Genomic DNA, 20,152 nt, shown 5'->3' with positions numbered 1-20,152 from the left:
TTCGGCTCAGGGCGTGATCCCGGGGTCCTGGGATCGAGTCCTGTATCGGGTTCCCTGTGGGGAGCCTGCTTCTCCCTCTGCCTAGGTCTCTCATGAATAAATAAAATCTTAGAAAAAAAAAAAAAACTGTGCTGGAGTACTAGACCATGTAATTCATCAGGCAGGCTAATTTTATGGAAAAATCCTACAGCGCCACATAGGTAAGCATTGAGTTACCTGATGTGAATTTAACATATTCTGAATTTTCTACACCATCCTATCTCCTGATAGAGCTTACTCCTAATGCAACAGGCCCTTACGGGTTTATTCGAAAGAGGAACCTAGCCATACTTAGGGTCTCTGTGGACTATACCTAAACATATCAACCTTTGAGTTGGAATAAAAATGAGAAAACCAACAGTGCCTCACTTAATGAGCGTTTCCCAGACAGGCCCTATGCCAACATTTTCATATGCATTTCCTTTTCATCCTAGCAGAAGTGTGAGGAGGTATTATCACCACCATCATCTAGTAAGTGAAGCAGAGTTCAGGGAGGTTGAAAAACCCAATGATAAATAGGTGGAATCAGACTTCGAAGCCCAATCTGTCTGAATGGAAAGCCCGGGATATGACTACTCTATTTAGATGTGTGTGCGCTTTTCTGAAGGATTAAAAAAAAAAACATATCCAAGGTTCTAAGGTTCAGGACATTGTATTCAGCAACACTGAGGTCTGAGTTTATACTTTAGGTTATAGGCTTCAGTGATATCACCGCCACAGTTTGATTACAGTTCGGGGAAAGTCGGCACGTTCAGATCACACTTTTGCCAGGAGGTGACTGTCAGGCAAAGAGTTTAGGGGAGACCATCACTTGACATTCTGAAACAGCTGAAATACCTTTTTGTTCAAGTATCTTCCCTGCCGGTTTTTGTACATGGGGTCGACTGAAGGCACTTCCTGCATGGCCAGGAGTGTGAGCGAAAAGAAATATATTTGAATAATTTCTTTAAAATATTTCAAATTTTTATTAAATATTTTTATTCAGTTTTAAGATCACAGTTAAAGTACTTTAGCATGTTATACACATGAGTTACATGTGCAATTTTTAGAAATATCAAATTAAGTATAAGATTTTGAAGAAAGAAATTATATAAATGTGTATATTGACTTTTACTACACATACATCTAAGAAAGCAATAATTCTGTTGTACCATTAAGTGGAAATCATTTATTACATGGCATGTTTACACCAACTCTAAAGAGAACCAAGCCAATTTCTGAAAGCAAAAAAAATAAAAATAAAAATAAAAAATAAAAAATGAGCGATTCAGTCATGCTGAAACTGTCAACAGACTTAAGACCTGGCGGTCAAATGAAGCTATGGTTAATTTAGGACATGGAAGTAAGCAATTCAAACCTATGAGAAAAGTTCATAATCTGGTACATGGAATCTCAGGTGGTTTTTATTCTTTTTTGGACAAATTCCTGAGAGCAAGAGACTTGTTTAGTGCTAATGAAGTGAGAAGAACGCTGCTGAGCATGTGCTGAGCTCCAGGTCACACACCCGCCCCCCCTCCCCAACCCGGGTTCTGCTGCTCTTACGGCCAGGCACTAACGTGAGGTGTCAGGGGACACGGGCCAGCCCCGGGGGGCCGCAGAGGGGCAGCGGTGTTAGTTCGCGACACACACGTGCCTCTGTGATTCAGGTTAGAGCCTGTGAGGTATGATTGGCGGTGCGGGTGGGAGGGTTTGGAGGCGTTGAATTAGGTCCTTGTTACTCAGTAACCAGTTCTGGCCCAAGTTAGCGGGCGATCTTTGGAAGGAGTAGGAATTTTCACGATAACTAGTTCTGCGCACAGATCGATCTGAGGGCAGGATCGGTTTGGGCCACCGACGGCGACAAGCACACCGTGGCCAGGGAACGTAATACAAGGTTTCCTCTTCCAATTTATTAGCATAAATCCTACCGCCACAGAGAGAATTTGGCCAGCAGAGGAAACTACCTTTTTTTGTGTGCGAAGAAAAAAAGTAGACTTCTATTCTTTAAGGAGAGCCTAGCACAAACAGATGGAGGTGTATCAGGGGAGTCCGATCTATTTGTCTTGTTATTCACTATTTTGTCACTTCTTTCATCTGAAGTGTAAGGAAAAGAGTGTCCCCAGTGAAAAGGACAAGGTGATTTAATATGGACTATAATAAACTCAGCGATCACTTCCAAACTAAAGCAAAGCAGTCCATCAAACCCTGAATACTTCACCAGACGGAGCTGGTAAGATACACTGAACAACTGTTTCTTATATTATAAGTATGATGTTAGTCTAAATAAGATAACTTTTAAAAATCCCAAAACTCAAATAAAAACAAACTCCAGATCTAGTTCTTTGGGAATGCTCGTATAAATAAAAGCCACATCTAATTAACAATTAGTACACTCTTTATAAGGTGCAAAACGAGGTCCTATGTGGGGAGAGCTAAATTTTCATTCCCACCTAGCGGTCGCTCGGAATACTGGGGAGGCCGGACGCAGTAAGACATTTGCTTCTCCTGCCCATTCTCCGCAATACGTCGCTCTCTCTGGAGGAGGCGGTGTGTGAAGTCCGAACACTGCAGGGCGCGACAATGGCACTGAAGGCAGAGGCAGAACGGGCGAAGCTGGGCGACAGGACTTACTGACGTGGAACTTGGAAAGCCGAGGTAGCCCGTTACCATTGGCCTGATGTGAGGGGCTCTGGGGAGCAGCGCAATCACGGGGGAGGCTCCTCCAGAGCATCGCGGGGACACCCCGGCTCCCCGGTGACACAGGGTGGTTCTGGGCCCCGCAAGCTTCCTTCCGTCTCCCCGGCGAGGCCCGGCGAGGCGCTCCTCCTGTGCCGCGTGCACGCCGGCCTCCTGCCCCGGCTGCTGGTCTCCAGACGCGGGGGCTTCATACAGTAGTTCGGCAGGCAGCGTGGTCCCCACTGCTTCACATTAATGCCAGACGCCAAGCTGGGAACAGAGTTATCTGATACCCCCCCGCCCCTTCCCTCCCCCCAAACCGTATCCACCAAACAGGTCATTCCGTTTCCAGCTTACTCCTGGTTCTGTATCAATGTGTAATTTGCTTGAGATTTTACAGAGGTGCAAACTTTTCCGTACGATGAGCCAAAGACTGCAGAGTGCAAACAAAATTTTCTGGGACTTAGGCGGAGTAGCATCTGACTTGGTAAGAAAGTGACGGGGCATAAACAGGTCGGAATATAAATAACCAGACCAGTTCAGATGCTCCTTTTCTTTCGGAGTGTTCCACCACTTTTTTTTTTTTTTTTCCTCCAGCAGTTTTAATGGCAGAAACTAGAATGAGTGATAATGTGGGAATGATTTCAGCATGGCTTCGAGATGGCATTGGTAGAAAGCTCATCTGATAGAATTAAATGAACGTAGTTCTGGTATTTGTGGGGGAAGAAGACTGTCAAGAGTTACAACAGTATGATTTATCTTCATAAAAGGGCTTTGATGCATTACACTTTTATCTAAAATCTGGGAACTAACCTAATCCGGGGATAAGAACCTGTGTCGTCAGTGTGGCTGTGGGACATTTTTCCTTTTCCTGATCTCATTACAGTTATCCAAACAAATAAAAACTTAAGAAGGATGTCTTACAGTATTTTTTTCTTTCACTCAGCTTTTTAGAGCTGCAGCTTCAGTTACTATAATATACTCTACACACTTCAAAATTACATAGGAAAATACCCAGAATAACTAAATAAATAAAAGGCTAAAGAAAACTGGAACAGTACTGCGTCTCCATCTGAGACTAAATCATCCACTTCGGCATCACAGAGAAGGGCTAGGACAATTTTTTTCAAAAGATTTATATACAGGTTTGAATCCAGAAATTAAGGTTAAAAGCATAAATATTGATAATTTCAACTAGTTTCAGAATGGTTTTTCAGAAAGATATGATACAACAATTTAGAATAAAACAAAGCAGAAGAGCATCATATTTTGGTTTGCTTGAGATATACATAAGGTGCAACAACTTTTTGAGGATGCTTGTGGGACAAATGTTAGTGTCGATGGTGTTTGCTGGCAGATTAAGGTACACACCATAGCAATACGATTTTCCAAAATAGAATGAGAGAAATGAAGTGAAAATGATAGATGGGAGGGGGGTACTACATGTTGGTCTGAAATATTTGTGCTAACAAACGTTGTTACCTGAAAATACCAACACCCTTCTCCAGCGGATTCAGGGCATGAGAAAAGCACTATTATTGAAATCAAGACTTCACTCAGAGAAACAACAAGGCGAGTGTCTAAAGGACTATAAAGCTTTGCAGGATTTCTGCTACTCTCAGTGCCTAACCGCTTAAAAATTAAGCATTTCTACAAAAAGGTTTTTTTTTTTTTTTTTAAAGTATCTGAAAACAGTCATATCCAGTAGATTGCCCTCCCACCCCACCCCTGCCTAAGGGAAAAGCCACTGAGGTTTAGGAAAAGCAGATCAAGTAAGATATTAATCACATAGAAAAAAGTAATCTTTTGTTTTGCTTCTTTTTAAAAAAGGTCCCATGAATATACAGCAATCTCTTAAGGAAATCTAGTGAAATGTAATTGGAGGACTGAAGGAGGGTGCTCTGGCAAAAATAGATCTATTCTAACGTGTTCTATAGAATAACAAGTTAGTACCATTGTCAAGGTGCATGTTCTGCACCAAACAATTTTTGTTGTTGGTTTCTTTCTTTTTTTTTTTTTTTTTTTTTGGATTTTTAGCTAATTATAATTTTTAAATCACTGCTAGCAAGTGGTCCAAAAACTCCAACAGCCACCAACAATGGGACCCAGCAATTTTCAAACATTCACTTTGTGTTTTGAAATTTAGAAAATATTAATAAAACAGCATCATAGTAAAAATATTATGCTAAAATCTGGGGCTGCTCACCTGATTTATTTCTACGTGAATGGGGTTAAGCTCTAACCTGACTAACCTAGCTTACTAATTCCTTCTTCCTCCATGCTCACAATGATTATCCATTTTTGAGGACACCATTCCAATGCTCTGCTGCCCTCTTCACCTGCTTTGAAGGAAAAAAAAACCCAAACACAAACCAAACAAATCCCTATATTCTTTTTCAATTCTGTTAGTATGTTGTACATATTTTCCAGCACCGAAACTGAAGTAATATCTACAACTATGAAAAGCTAAACCTAGTCAGTACTAATAGAGTCATTTTCTGTATGGCTATTAGGTCAAATTACGATTAGAAAAAAAAAAATCATCATTACAATTGAGTCAAGTATAAATAAGAAAGCTAGATAAAACCTTGTAAACTGTCACCATTTAGAGATCTAATTCAAAAGCTTCAAACTCGAACTAATGCTATCAAAATTCCGCCAGTTTGAAAACCAATAAAAATTATTGCTGGAATCCAATAATTAAAATTTGGTAGTTTGTGCTGCGATGCAAGAGTGGGGATACACTTTGTGCTATGGAACAAATACCCTGTAAAATCGGTAGCCTCCGACTAATTTTGATTTATCACTTTGCATGTGTTGCTAGGAAACAAGACACTGTGAATGTCAGGTGGTTAAGTCAATATGTCGAATGTTCTAATAAGCCAGGTAATCCACTTGGCACTGGCATCCGTATGGTTGGTTTTATGTTCAAAAGCAACAAAACACAAAAAGGAAACAAACTTGCAGGTGGCTCTATGACTAAGACTCCCACCCTGGTCAAGCATACCTCCCTCAGCATTTATTCAATACCTCCTTAACAACACAAACTCAAAAATGGCTCTCAAAACCTGCAGTGCCAATCAGGCTGTGCATAGCAGTTGCTACCCGTCCAGTCTGTCCGGGAAGGATGGAAAAGGTCTGTAGCTCAAAGTCCACATGAAGTGAGTGTCTTCAATGTGTTCAGAATAGTGAAGTAATACTAAGGTCACTTCTGAATAATATTTTTCTTTTTTTTTTGTTTGTATGAACGATCCATTGGTCACTGAGACCCCTGTGTAAAAATAAAAGAATCCTCAAGGCATGAAAACATCAGTAATCTGTAATCTGCAGGACTCTTCCCCTGTCTGGGAAAATATTTGCCACAATTAGCCCCAAGCAAATTCTTGGGTCACTTGAGGCTAAGAAAAAAATTCAGCTTGTAAGAATACTAATTTTCTCTCTCTCTCTCTGTCTTTGCCAGCAAACTACCACTCTGGTGGCAAATATAAAAGTGCAGAATATATGGACCACGAGGCCGAGCATACACCGCTAACAATGGTACATCTGCCTGCCCGTGCTGCTTGGGAGTCTCTGGAACAGGCCTTTTAATATTATTCTACAATATAAATGTAGGTATAACCTATTATATAAACCATCTTAGAACTTAAATCTCCATGTACAAAAAAGACTAAGAATATCTAATAATAACTAGTGCAGTGCGTCAGTTTTTGTTTTTGTTTTTTTTTTGTTTTTGTTTTTGTTTTGAAAGAATAACTAGGTAATATACGAAACTAGTTTCACACTCTCTGGTTGGTAAAAGAGATGCTGGATGAGCTACAGTAAAGGCAGCCTTTTACCAAGTTACCACCTATTACCGTCAAAAGCCTTCAATAGAAAGCAAAGCTCCAGGTTCATTCTGTTTCTGCTCATTATCAGACAGATAACGTCACCCTCCAAGACTCTGGGTTCCAAAAGAACAAACTGGCCCAGGATGCTAACTTCTGCTTCAAGTGAATCTGGGCCGTGTAGGGCAACAAGCACTTGTTTGCAGTCTATATTTTCCACCATCTGGACTCACTAGCATCCCTCGGTAAAGACAAGGCTAGGGTAGTAGGTAAAGCACAATGTTTTACAATTAAAGGGCGCTTCACTGGTCAGCGCAGGATATAAGTACAGGAGCCTGTGGCATTTCTTTTGGCTGTCCGTCATGGGTGAGCGGAGTTGACCTCTGACCTCTGCAAAACAAGAAGGGAGGAAGAGAAGTCACCCACTTAGAGTATGTTACCAGAAATAGGAGAGGGCGATGAGCAACCAATAAAAGCTTTCCAGTATCATTAATCACTAATGCTGACTTGTTACTTAGGCTCTTTCACCGAAACCCTTTCTCTTCTTAGAGCTCCTTATTTTTGAACATTTCTTATCTCGGTTTCCCCTCACAAGACTCAAGGCATAGGACGCCCTAAAACAAGCACCTCCATTTTGCAGAGGTGAAACCTGAAACCACCAGATTTGGGGCGACTCCCTAAGAAGTGGGAAACTTTCAACTGGGGGCCATGATTCCAAGACAACAGTCTTCCTCTTGATCCACTGATATTTAAATATGACTCATTCCCTTCCCTGAGCTGCCCAAGAGGAAAACTCTCCTATACTCATTGGTGACCTCCAGGCTCATTTCCCAAGGTATATGATGATAAACTCAATTTAAAACTGAAGGCCAATTAAAGCAATGGCCCCTGAGACTAGAGTTTGTGTTTGTGACTCTAACACAAGTGAGGGAACAGACGACAGCAAAGTCCCATGGGCACACGGAGAGCAAGTGCACGGGGGGAAAAGGCAAGCAGGGACTTCAGGGTGTGAGAAAATCCGGTGACTTGGGCCAAATCAGCACACGTGGAGAGAGAACCCCAGACACGACTAGAAAATTCATAGAAATACCCATCATTTGGATTGGAACTACACCAAACTGATTTTAAATTAGGCTTTTGTTGAATGAGTAGGAACAAACTGACTTCACAGTTATGAGGAAACCCTTCAAATTCTTGGTAATTTCTATAGAGCTTCTCCTTCTAAAAAAGATAGGATGGGGCACTTTCTGGACTTTTCCCAACAGGCCCACCAAAGACCAGGCACCGTGCACTCGCTGCCCTGGCCTGCAATGGTCTGCACGGGACTGGCTGGAAATCTGGGATGCAGCAGCCAGGCTTCCGGGGGCTTAACCTTTTCAACACAGTATCTTTCTTCAGATTACGGAGAACAAAAGGAGCTATTTAAAAACTGAAATATCTTCTTCATAATTATACGCAAGAAAGATCTCTTGAGGCACACACACACAAGCAATGTAGATACATTACAACATTTGGGGATTTCAGAATCCAATAATCACTTAGCCTGAGATATTAGGATTTTAGAAAAACAAAACATGTGTTATAATCAAACCTCTGGATTAATCTGTTCATTCATGTGGGGATGCTGTAAGCACCAACTGTTCAATATGTTCAACTCTTTGTTCAAGAAAGATGAAATTAAAATGTGATTTTCTTTTCTACCTTTAAGATCGAATATGTAAAAAAAAAAAAAAAAAAAAAAAAAAAAAAAAAAAGATCGAATATGTAACAATATTACAAAAGCTAAAAGAATTTTAATAAGTATTGAAAAAGGAAACATAAGAAGAAAAAAGAAAAGTGAAAGATGAAGACTACAGTATACATAAAAGAGCAACAGGGGCAGAGAGAAACTGGGGTGAAAGCCCAGCTGAGTCCAAGAAAAACAGCAAAGGAGGTGGGAGCCCGACGTGGCTACAGCTAACTGATGGCTACAGGTCCCGGTGGAAGCAGCGGCGAGATTCTTCATGACTTCCTAGGACGTGACAGATGCCTGCTTAAGCAGTGAGCTGGAGAAAAGGCAGACGCTGGAGTTCAAGGACCCTAGTTCAAATCTTAACTCGGTTTGCTGTGCATTCTTGGCAAATTAATCGTCTGCAACATCATTAAAAAGGGATCAAAAAGACCCACCTGGCAGGGCTGATTTTTAGGACTAAATTTAATGAGCTTTCCCTTTCTGAAATTTCTAGTAAATAGATAGGCTCTCAACGAAGGTTTGTTCCAACTTCCTATTTCCTGCATTTTGCAAAATGGCCTTTCTACGTTGGATTTCTGAACCTAAGGTAAAGATTTCTCACGACAAGAATGCAGGCAATACATTTCTGCCCTCAGGGCAGCCCGGGTGGCTCCGCGGTTTGGAGCCGCCTTCAGCCCAGGGTGTGATCCTGGGGACCCGAGATCGCGTCCCGCCTCAGGCTCCCTGCATGGAGCCTGCTTCTCCCTCTGCCTGTGTCTCTGCCTCTCTCTCTCTCTCTCTCCCTCTCTGTGTCTCTCGTGAATAAATAAAATCTTAAAAAACAAAACAAAACAAAACATTTCTGCCCCCAACTCTGCTGATCACCCTCTAGGTGATGCCTAAGCAGTAATGAATGGATGTGCAACCCAGCTAAAATTACATTAAGTCTGTAGGTAGATGGGGTCTGGTAGCTCTGCTTTAACAGGTAAGGACTAAAATTACAACTAAGATTCTTCAGAGGGGCATCTGTTTTTCTAGGTATTAAGAACACGGGCCATCTGTGTGATTGATAGATTCTAGTATGCAATACTGTTCTTTCTCATGGGCAGTTTCAAAGAAAAGAATCTTTCTTCACACGATTTTCTCTATGCCTGCTAGTGAACTTAGGTGGTCATACTTCGAGAATACTCATTGAATACTCATCTACTCATTCCTTTGTTTGCTCATCCACTGGTGTAACCGCAAGAGCTAAGGAAGCTGGGGACATGAGGATTAAAACCAGGGCTCTGCTTTCAAAATACACTGGAAAGAGACAGATATGTTGATGAATAATTACAACCCAGTGCGGCAGTTGGTCTTGGAGAGTACGCACAGACGGTGTGCAGGGACTTTAGGAGGAGGGCCGAGAGATGAAAGCAGGACTAGATATGGAAGGAGGGGCGGGGCAGCAGTTTGCCGGAGAGGGAGATGTACAAAGGCAAGAACCTGGCTCATCTAGGTGGCAGCAAGTGATTCCATGCAACTGCAGGGTGGTGAGGATGGGGTGGTGGAGGGGAGAGTAGAAAGATTTGCTCAGGCTTCCTGCTGTTGCAAGCCTGAAGTCACGGAGGGTTGCTTAACAGAGCCAGGGTGTGACCACAGGCGTATTTAGAGGGGAATGCTGGCCGCAGCAGGGGGGACTGTGTGACAGACCTTCCTGAGCCCTGAATTATGACCCCCTCTGACTTCTTACAGTGCCTCTTATTTCAAAAATTTATGGGGCACTTAGTAACACGCAGGCATATAGTTCATCTTCTTGCATGCATATGAGTCTGTCCTCTGTGCTCTGACCGTAAAACCCCATGAGTGGAGAACTGTGTGTTCTTTCCTTCGGAGACCTGAGCGGAGTTTAACAATGTCTGTCGGCATTCACTTGCTATTAGGCACCTGCAGTATACACATGAAAAGGAATCTGACCTTCTTGGAACTATCTAGAGGCTATTTGTGAGGAAGTTCTAGAGCTGTAATGTGACAGGTAAAGAGCAAGAAGCAAACAAAGCTTACATCATCAGGGCCTCCTAAACATGGATGTGGAGGAGAGTGGAGCCCAAAGGGCAGGGGTATGGAAGTTGTGCTAGATCTAAAACTCTCGTACTGAAGACTGAAAGTCTGGGAAAGTAGCTCATCTGTGAGTAATCCACCTTGAATAAAAGTCTGAAATACGTGAATTTACAAATGGCTTTTCTGTCTTCCCAAAGGATCCATTAAATAGCGGAATACCCAATTATACACTTAGGACTTTAATATACTTTTTCTGAGGCTTTACTGAGTTCAAAAGGCTTTCAGACTTATGATCTCATGTGATCTTTCCAACTCTGTGATTCTTTGGGGATATCATTATGCTCACTGGGAGATGAGAAAACCTAGGCCGAGAGAAAGAAATGACTTTTTTTTTTTAGCAAACAAACTAAGAAACATCCAGGCCTCCTGCCCTCCATAAGTCATATGACAAGATGCTCTTTCCTGACCACCGTTTTCTTCATAGCATCACCACTACCACCAAACAGCTTCCTCGAGGCGGGGTTTACCATGTGCCAACACTGGGACATTAGCTCATTCCACAGAACACCTCTATGAAGTGAGTGCCACTCACCCCCATTTTATAGAAGGAAAACTGGAGGGGAGACGGGTGGATGATCGATCTTGCTCAAGACCTTGCAGTTTGCAGATGATGGATGTAGGACTCAAACCCAGGTCTGAGGCCTGACCTCGAAGCTCACACTTAATGATTAGCTATTGCTTCTCTGCTCTCCCAGGCTTTTTATGGAAATGCAGTTTAGCCACAGAATAATAGATTCAAAATGCAACAGGTGGCTGACTAAATTTCCCTATACTTTCCCACACTGCTGATTAGGATGCACATTTTTATAACCTGTCATGTAACTTGCTCTTGAACCGAGTTTTGTAAACCGCAAGGCATTGTGAAAAATACCACAAATAATCACGTCAGAAAGTATGATTCAGCTTTCATGTTGCTCTCTCTATCCCTGTTGTGCACAAGGGGGTAAGGCTGAGTAGGCCCCGCAACATCGTGGTGGAGCACACCCCTAACCTGTGCACGTTTTCCATGGCGGCCACTTCGGCCAGCGCGGCGAGGCTGAAGAACGCAGACACGGCTGGCATCTCCGGAGTGCTGCTCCGAGTCTCTGCGGTCTCGGGGTTGTGTGAGCATTCGTCATTGCAGCCGGTCTCGCTCACTTTAGGGAGACTCCTCTGCAGTTGTTCCTTTGGTTTGTCGTCTGTAAAGAAAGGGGAAATTCATCACAACAGGATCACTGTGTTCTCGCCGGAGAAGGGACACAGAGAAAAAAACTCTGTGCCAGACAATGTGAAATGAGCTAATATTCTTCGTTCACTTTTGTCATCTATCGAATACCAAGGCTTTTATGGATTCTCTTCTCCCATGGTAATAAAACTCTTTTATTAAGCTCAATTGCAACTATGGACAGTGTTATGCCCTGAAACTAAGTGGAAGAGAAGCTGTGTTTTATCCAAGGTCAAAGAATAGGTCAGTCTCAGAGTAAGAGGGGAAATGGGCCTTGACCAAAATAAAACTGATGGGATTTCTGCAAAGGGGCCTGTGGCTGCTGTAGAAGGCCCCTAAAAACCCAACTGAGGAAACATTTCTGATGAAGCTGTAGGATGCCCTGCTATGGCAACTTGGCCATTTGGTATGCTGTGACACCAGCGTTCAGGATGGCCTGCACCAATCCCACCAGTAAGATCAGTCAATCCCAGCGAGATCCCAAGTTGTTATTCTTGTTCTGAAGACCTACTGGAAGGAAGATGAAGACGAAGGGCCATCTGGTGTTTAGGAAGAGGTGCTAAAATGCTATGAAAATATACCTGTTGGAAATGAGTACACTTTCTTTATTACATAGCCATTATAAAGGAAGAGGAATCTTTATTATGATTTTTAAAACATTTTAAGTATAGAAAAGCAAGTGATAAAAGCTGTAAATGTCATATATTAGAATATGAGAGTGCTATGTGCTTTTCTAAATGAAGGTAATATTTCTAAGATCTTTCACTCCTTCTATGAGAAAATGAGGCTGTAACAATTTATAAAATCAAAATCACAGAACAGAACCCAGAGTGGGAAAGAAAGAGCAAGGGGCCTGCTGGATTAAATATCAAGAAAACTAAATTCTAGTCCTCATCCTACTTGTACCTGAAAGTTCAATGTATTCAAAAATGAAATCCTACCTCATTGAGTGTCATCTCTTATATAACAGGGTAAAATGGAGGTATTTAATATGCTTTATTGTTCTATCAATCTATACATGCTAAACACAAAATGTGCACAAAACTCAGTCACTGTCTTCCTATTCTATCTCAGCAATGAACGTTTTTATTTGCAATTAGATTAACCTAAATCAAGTATTTATAAATATTACTCAAAATATACTCATTTAATCATTGTTCTTAGTTTTACTGATTTATCATTTCATTATGCTAAGTATACTCTTTAATCCCCATCACATCACATTACCCATCCCCCTACCACCTCCCCTCTGGTAACCATCAGTTTGTTCTCTATAGTTAAGAGTCTGTTTCTTGGTTTGTCTTTCACTGTTTTTTTTTCTCCCTTCTGCTCTAAACACTTTTTCCAATTTATAGAACTCATTATGGACCTGTGACCTTTTTCTGGAAACTGGATTAGGGTAGAGGGAGGGGCACTTCAAAGCTGATGGAATGAGATGCCCGGGGTGCTGAAAGACCATTAATGCTTAGTTGGTGCAGCACCCTAAGATTTGAGGGAGCTACTCTGACCCCACTCCTTAACTTGGGCCCCTCAGGCAATTCTGCTGCCATAGAGACCACCAGGAACAGCAAATAGTTGATAGGCCATGCCTGAAAATAGAGAAATTCACTGTAAGTTAAGATTTGGTTAAAGATAAACCCAGAAAACTCAAGAAATCCAGAAGCGTTCTCAGGCTCCCTCCATGGTAAAAATTAGCTTTATGGAAAGTGCTGGATGCTTTCTAAGGTTCCTTAATCCATTGGTTTAAGTACTTGATAATATGGTTTGTAGTGAGTTGAACAGTGAACCGTGAAGAAACACTGATTCATCTAGTATTTTTAAAAGTCTAGGATCCTTGGGAATTCACTTAATGAAGACTGCTTTTGTGCATGCTGAGAAAAAGGAGAAACACACAGTCCTAAAAATTACCTTTCCTTTCTAAGAATACTCTTGGAAAAAGAGCTATGATTTTAAAACGTGTACATTTTGTACATTTGGGAGCCTGTGGAAAACTAGTTCTCCGGGAGATCCAGAGAAAGAAATCTTACCATGGCCAAACCAGCGGAACAGACCCATTTTTCAGTGAGGACCCACACTTGGCTTATAGTCATTTGCTGGCCAACGTGGCCATGACAGTCATCACCTGGCTCTGGTTCTCTCTCATCCAAAGCTCCTTCTCCTTACCCAAAGTACCTCCTGCTGGTGATACCCGGCCATCTGCTGTCCTGACAAGGTGGGTGATCTTGGTTTTCCTTGCTTTTCTCTTTTGGCTGCCCACCAAAGGTTCTTGCGTTGCTGTTGGCTCTGGAGTGTTGGGAATGGATAGGGCATTTTTAACCTTATGAGCAGGCTCTGTGGTGTTTTTGTCTTCTGAAAATATGGCTGAAATAGGACAGATCATATATAGTTACACACAAAAACATAAGACGTAGACATTGCTTTTACTCTTAGAAAGAAACATTTCTCACTGCTTGACCCATCTGACTGGTGAACAGAGATTTAGAGCTCTCAAAGTACTGATGGGGGAAAAAAAAAACACTGACCATAATTTTAAACCAATATATTTATATTTGCTTTGATAAATTAAGTACAGAGGATTCAGATGCCCCCCCCCCCCCCTTTTAACAGAGTACTGAACCAAGAGGCCATTGGAGTAACATTTTCTAAGTGTTTAGATATCTTATAGGTTGGTGGGGAAGACAGTGTATGCAAATCTGAGTGGATTGTGCCCCAACAGCCCATAATTTCTACATGTGGCCAGGGTCCCTGCCCAAGATCCTCCTGTCCACCTAGATGGTCTGGGGAAGATGATAAAAGGAGTTTCTCTTCTGAGGACACAGAGATTAAATATGTGCTTCTTAAATTTATTGTTACCATTGGGACACTTGCTTTCAATCACCAGGCTGGACTGATTAGAAAAGAAATTGTTTGTGAGGCTTGGCCTTCTTTTAGACATACTGACTGCTCAGGAAAGACCAGACCATTGGTCACAATGTGTGTTGCCCACACGTGTGATGCCCACGTGTGATGCCCACACGTAAGGAAACACTCTCCCATTCACTGATTCCTAGGACCAAGTGAATGTGCTTAGTGAGATAATGAAGTACCACAGGGCAGCAAGGCTCCAGGAAGGGTATTAGGTACCCTAATTCTAACTGTAATGCAATGAATCATTTAACAACATACACTTCTATCCGAGGAGTCACTGTGTCAAGAATAAGGAGCATACTTGCTCCTGGTTCAAACAGCTGATGCTTCTATCTTTTCTTATATACTCATCATTTCCTTGGGAGTTCATTCTCCCCACACTCAATTTAAAAGTAAGACCAGTATATGTGGATAGGAGTACACTAAGCATTTAAGAATATATACATGTCATCAAATTTAGTAATTGGAATTCTTTTTTTACTGTTTAAAAAAAATTCCCATGGCCTAAGGGGCATTCAGCAGGGAAAAGAGGCATCCTTCCATTTTTAAACCATCCAATCTCTTAACACAGGCGCAGAAATAGTTTCTGACGAAGAGGGGAGTGTGGCTGGAGAAATCAAGGTTGGCCAAGGCCCACTCCATGCACACTGGGTTCACGGGGATGACTGAAGGTGCTGATCGCAAGGCCGAGCTGAGGGGAGACGCTGGAAATACAATGCTATCGCGTAAGAGGAAGATAAAGCTAAAATAAGAGGGAGAGTACAGAGCGAGAATAACTCAGGGTGTGAAAAAATGCACATGCTGGTATAAACTCTTGCATGGGCTTCACTTAAAACATTTTAATCTAGGTTTTTAATGAGGTTAGGTGTATCCCTGAGAAAGGAGGGCTACGATTCGTAACATCTCTGCCCTCAAGAGACTGACTGCAGACTTCCCATTCCAAAACAAGCAAGAAATCATTTCAATTACATCAAGAGAAAGGATGTAAAGCAGGAATCATACCATGATTTGTGGCTTGGCCTTACCTCAAGATAGCATAATAGATGGCTTAGAGGGACAGGCCTAAGATAATAGTTATTTAAAAGAAACTACTTGGCAACATTTCCAAGTATCTTTTCAAACAAGTAATCAAAAATTAGGAAAAAGGCTCCTTTGAAATTGTAGATCTGTATCCAGGAAACAGTCTTGGTGTATTTATACTTTGATATTTAGCTTAACATAGCCAGGGCTGGTGTGTATTTTAAGATTTTTTTTTAGTTTAAACTTCAATAAAAGCTGCCAGTAAAATAAAAGATAATTTGGTTAAGAAACACTCCAAAGAAGTTTCATGACTCTGCATTAGCCCTGAAATTCAAAGCCTCCTATAGGTATAAAGAAGCCAGAATATGAGTTTACAATGAGCATAAATAGCCTCTATTAAATATTCATAAGCTTCAAAATTTCTAGTTTCTTATCCAGATCCATTAGTTGTCCCTTCTTATTATTTGGGGGGATCTTAATCACCTCTCCAGTATGATCACAACGTTACAGACGGCCCTTCTAGAAAAAGCACTAACCTATTCCCTCTTCTCCTTCCACTTCCTAGGAAAATCTAGAACTTGGGAAATAAGGGTATAGCAGGCTTCCAAAGATGAAGGGTGAATTACATCAGAAGAGCTGCTTACAGAAAGAACGAACCCAGGAGGTCAAAAAAAAAAGGCCAAGTGGGTTAGGAAAAGATGACCTGATTTCTACACAAAGACAACAGGGTAATGGAAATGACAGTCACAGAGAGACCTAGATTCTATTCCTGACTTTTTACCTTACTAACTGCAGGACCATGGGTCTCAGTTTCTTCATGTTAAGGTGGAGGCTGGACTAGATTGGCTCTAAAGGAGCCATCAGCCCCCAAATTCTTCTCATTTGCCACACAGCCCAGAATTAGGGTCCCAGCCAGCCTCTAGCCAGTTCCAGAATCTCAAGGCAAGGGAATCCCTTGACAAGGACTGTTAGTTTTTGCTTTTGGTTAGCCTTCAAGTGGTCTCATTTCTTTTCAGTAGTTGCTCTGTTTCCTGTGCGTTCCAGATGAATTAGTTAAAACCCAATAAGAAGCCAAGGGGACGGCTGCAAAGAGACTGGAAAAAGGAGGTAGAGTTAAGGCCTAAGAAAAGACTGGGACTAGGGGAAACCCAGAAACCAGCAGACAAGGAAGAAGGGTGTAGAAGGCAGGCTGGCCAACAGACACCAGCAATCAAGTCCCAGAGCTGGTGTACTGGGAGAGAGAAAAGGAGCGAATCAGGTTGAAGACCAAGTAGAAGTGGCAAAATGTGGGAATACGCTGCAGATTCTCGAAAGTCACTGAAAAGGAGGCAGTGCCACCCCTCTAGATGTCTCCTCTAAAGTAACTGCCAGATCAGGAAGTAATCCTGGGGCCTGCAGATTGTCCACATCTGAAAGTGGGACATAATGAGACCTCGCCAGAATTTGGAAGGGGAGGTAAGAATGAGTCTGCCCCATGCTTTGATGCAGAACATGCTTTTATCCCCAGAACATCCTGTGCTGCCTGGAGGCCAAGACCAACGGCAGCCTTCAGGTCAGCACTCACACAGGACCCTATCCGAAGACAGAAGAATTGGGAGAGACAGGTAAGGCTAAGTTAAAGAAGTGGTTGTCTGGGACGCAATAGCAGATCTGAGTCCAGCAATGTTAGCAAAGCAAAGGAAGGCCTGGTGGTGAGAGAAAATGGAAAAAGCTCAGAGAGAAAAACAGTCTGAAGCTGAGCACCAAGACAGCAAGTCAGTTCCTTTTCCCCCCACTCCCTGCCGAACGAATGGAAATGTGAGAAAAGAAAGACTTTTGTCCTCTAAAAACAAATTAGTCATTTCTCCTTCGGCTTGTAATTGAACACACAAACCTACCCAAGCACTTCGAAACAAGTCCACAGGGCTAGTTTTTATACTCCACGATAATCATAACACACTTGGAGCGTATCATCTGAGAGAGATCATGTGAGCTCACTCCTGGAGCAACACTAGGAATGTGGCAATAAGAGATTGCCTTGTTTTCCAAACCCTGCTCCCAAAATGTGGGGTAAATTTTTTGAGATAGCAGCACTGTGGTTGTACTGAACCCCAGGAGGCCACTAGAGCGCTCCAGAGTCATGAATTCACGTTCCAACTAGGGGAATCAAACTTGCACGGAAATTATTATAGCCAAATCTGGAATCTCATTGCCTTTGGTTGGTCTCTCGAGCTGAAAATGCTGTCAAATGCTGAATGGGACACAGGAAAAAGAATCAAATGAATGAGCCTTATCTAAGACCCCAGGAGACCTTGCTGAAGTTACATGGCAACTATTTTGAACTTGAGAAAAGAGATCAAGGTTAGTCTGAGTGTTATGGATCGTGTTTGAAAATCTAACTATAAACCAGATTTTTTTCTCCTCTGTAATTAGGTTTATATACCGCAAAGGAACTAATCTTCTGAAGATTCTCAGTCTAAGGTTTTGGTTGTTTTGTTTTTTTTCCTTTAAGATATCATTTATAATTGCGACATCTGAGCCAAATAAGGGACTCAGATATGCCTGAAAAATTGAAACTGTAAGAAGCCAATGTGCTTTAGTGGAAAGAGTGCTCGTTTCTTTTCTTCCTGCTTATGTTGGTCAGGCTTCAATTCCTCGTCATGTATTTGGGGGCTAATAAGTCCTCCTGAATTCCCCGAGGCTCTTGCCAAGATTAGTTTCTCAAAAAATATTGTTAAAGCCCTCTAGAAACTATAAAGCAATATTAAGTATTAATTATCATCATCGTTATTATTACAATTAGAAACCACCAGCTTAAGCACGAGCATAGGACATCATAACGTGGTAGAAAAGATAAACACAGTTGCAGAAAATCATGTAGGTTTATCTGAAAATCTAACCTTTATTCTAGGCTGAGAGGCAATCTTTTTTTTTGTGATCTGCAAGTTTCAAGAAATGGTTTAGCGATTTTGAATTGTAAAAGCATGGGGGAAAAATGCTTAAAACAGATTATAAGCTTAGCATTTAAACTGCAGATGTGATTACTAAGCACCTAAATATTTCTGATATTTTGGGGGAAAAAATGAATTGCAAGCCAATTATACTCAGGATGGTGTACAGAAAGCATAGTGAACTTGAAGTTATCCCTTTAACGGAAGTCAGGAACAGGAAGCTGAGTGAAATGTCTCAGTGGGAACACCATTTCTAATATAGACATCAGCTACAAATGATTTCTGTCTAACCTTTGCCCAGGACGGTTTGTACATTTTAACATTGCGATCATGGTTTCGTCCTCTCTCCTTATTTACATATGTTCTCCAAGGTAAAGCTTAAGCTATAGGGGAGAGAGGATGCAGTAAAGGGCCTAGCTAATTTACTAGGTCACCAAGTCACCACCCGAATAAGGAAATATAGGGGATGGTATGGAAATTAAGAGCAAAAAAGATCACTTTAAATCACTGGTAATTTCTGATGCACAAACTCATTCCTTTATTCCTGGCCACATGAAATGAATATGCACTCTACACCTAAAGACGAGCAGTTTTCAGCACATATTCTTCAAAGTTTGTAACATATGCATATACATTACTAATATATAATATAATTAACATCACCAGTAATAATAACTCTATTCCCACTAAACCTTTGGGATAGCCTAGAAGACTTGAAATTGATTTACTTTTCTGCCCCCTAAAGGGCAAAATTAGGGCTGCAGAATAAGGTTACTTCCAGCATCACCCCACCCACTCAACAAATCATGATACTAAGAGCAAGTGTGAGAGGGGAAATGACATTTGAGGCTGCTGTCTTACTACTCCCCACCATTCACCCCATCCCTCAACACACACATCACACGTTCACTTAGTACACGTGTGGAGAGTGAACCTGGTGAGGTTAAACACAATTTGTCCCACTGTAAACTGCTCACTGGTGGCAGATCTGAGACTGACACCCAGGTCTCCTGATTCCTTCTTTCTACCTCACTGCATATGCGATGATACCATGTTCTACATGAGACAGGGTTTCTGTTGTTTAAAAAACAAAACATTTAGAACAGTATCAATTCAGATAAAGAGTAAATATGGTCTTAAGTGCCTCTTTGATTCCTGATTGCTCATCAGTGCCTTACACTTAACAAGTCTGTGCAAAATATATCTTTAAAATACACAAGAGCTAATATATATATATATATATAGATATATATATATATCTATATATATATATCTATCTATATATATATCTATCTCACATTTTGGATGTTAGCATTTAATGCTGAGAACAGCACAACAATTCAGATTTGGCTTTGCCAGCTAACAGCAGAAACAGTCCTCTGGAGAGGTTCTGAATGTGAAGTAACAGGCTAGAAAACAGATATACTGCTGGCATTTTTTGTAAAAGTGCAATGACATAAAAACAGACATCTGGCTTGTTGTGAGCAGTGCCTACCAAATAAAAACAATTTCATGTTTGCTATAAACTCAAGTTTGAGTATTTTTTGATGAATATCTAACTCATGAGTATTTCGGATAAATGACTTGGGCCAAATGTGCATTTTAAATTTTGTCTCCCTTTCAGGAAAAGAACAAAGGTGTATTTGGGAAGCAAGAGACATGGTCTTCTTCAATACGTTCCCCTTTTGGGTTGTAAGTAAATCAAAGGGATTGGACTCAATGACTTTTAAGATTGCTTCTAGTTTTCAAAGGAAGCAACTGC

At 41.4% G+C, this 20,152-nt stretch overlaps 1 protein-coding gene across 13 annotated transcripts in view; it reads right to left on the bottom strand.

The window, feature by feature from the left end:
• Nucleotides 1-980: 980 nt before the first annotated feature.
• Nucleotides 981-20,152, bottom strand: part of BBX (BBX high mobility group box domain containing) — a 270,128-nt gene continuing 250,956 nt past the window's right edge. For 11 of the 13 annotated variants that reach the window (XM_025478388.3, XM_025478424.3, XM_025478404.3 and 8 more), the window contains 3 exons: nt 13,697-13,894; nt 11,321-11,507; nt 981-6,908 (listed from right to left, as the gene is read on the bottom strand). In XM_025478388.3, the coding sequence (XP_025334173.1) occupies nt 6,821-6,908; nt 11,321-11,507; nt 13,697-13,894 (473 nt within the window). In that variant the 3' untranslated portion in view covers nt 981-6,820. The remainder of the gene's footprint in view (nt 6,909-11,320; nt 11,508-13,696; nt 13,895-20,152) is intronic. The other 2 variants (XM_025478419.3, XM_049105526.1) reach the window with 1 other exon arrangement.

The sequence above is a fragment of the Canis lupus genome, chromosome 33, assembly GCF_003254725.2.
Source record: "Canis lupus dingo isolate Sandy chromosome 33, ASM325472v2, whole genome shotgun sequence".
NCBI lineage: Eukaryota > Metazoa > Chordata > Mammalia > Carnivora > Canidae > Canis > Canis lupus.
The sequence above is the reverse complement of the archived record's forward strand: the minus strand, read 5'-3'. Positions and strand labels throughout refer to the sequence as shown.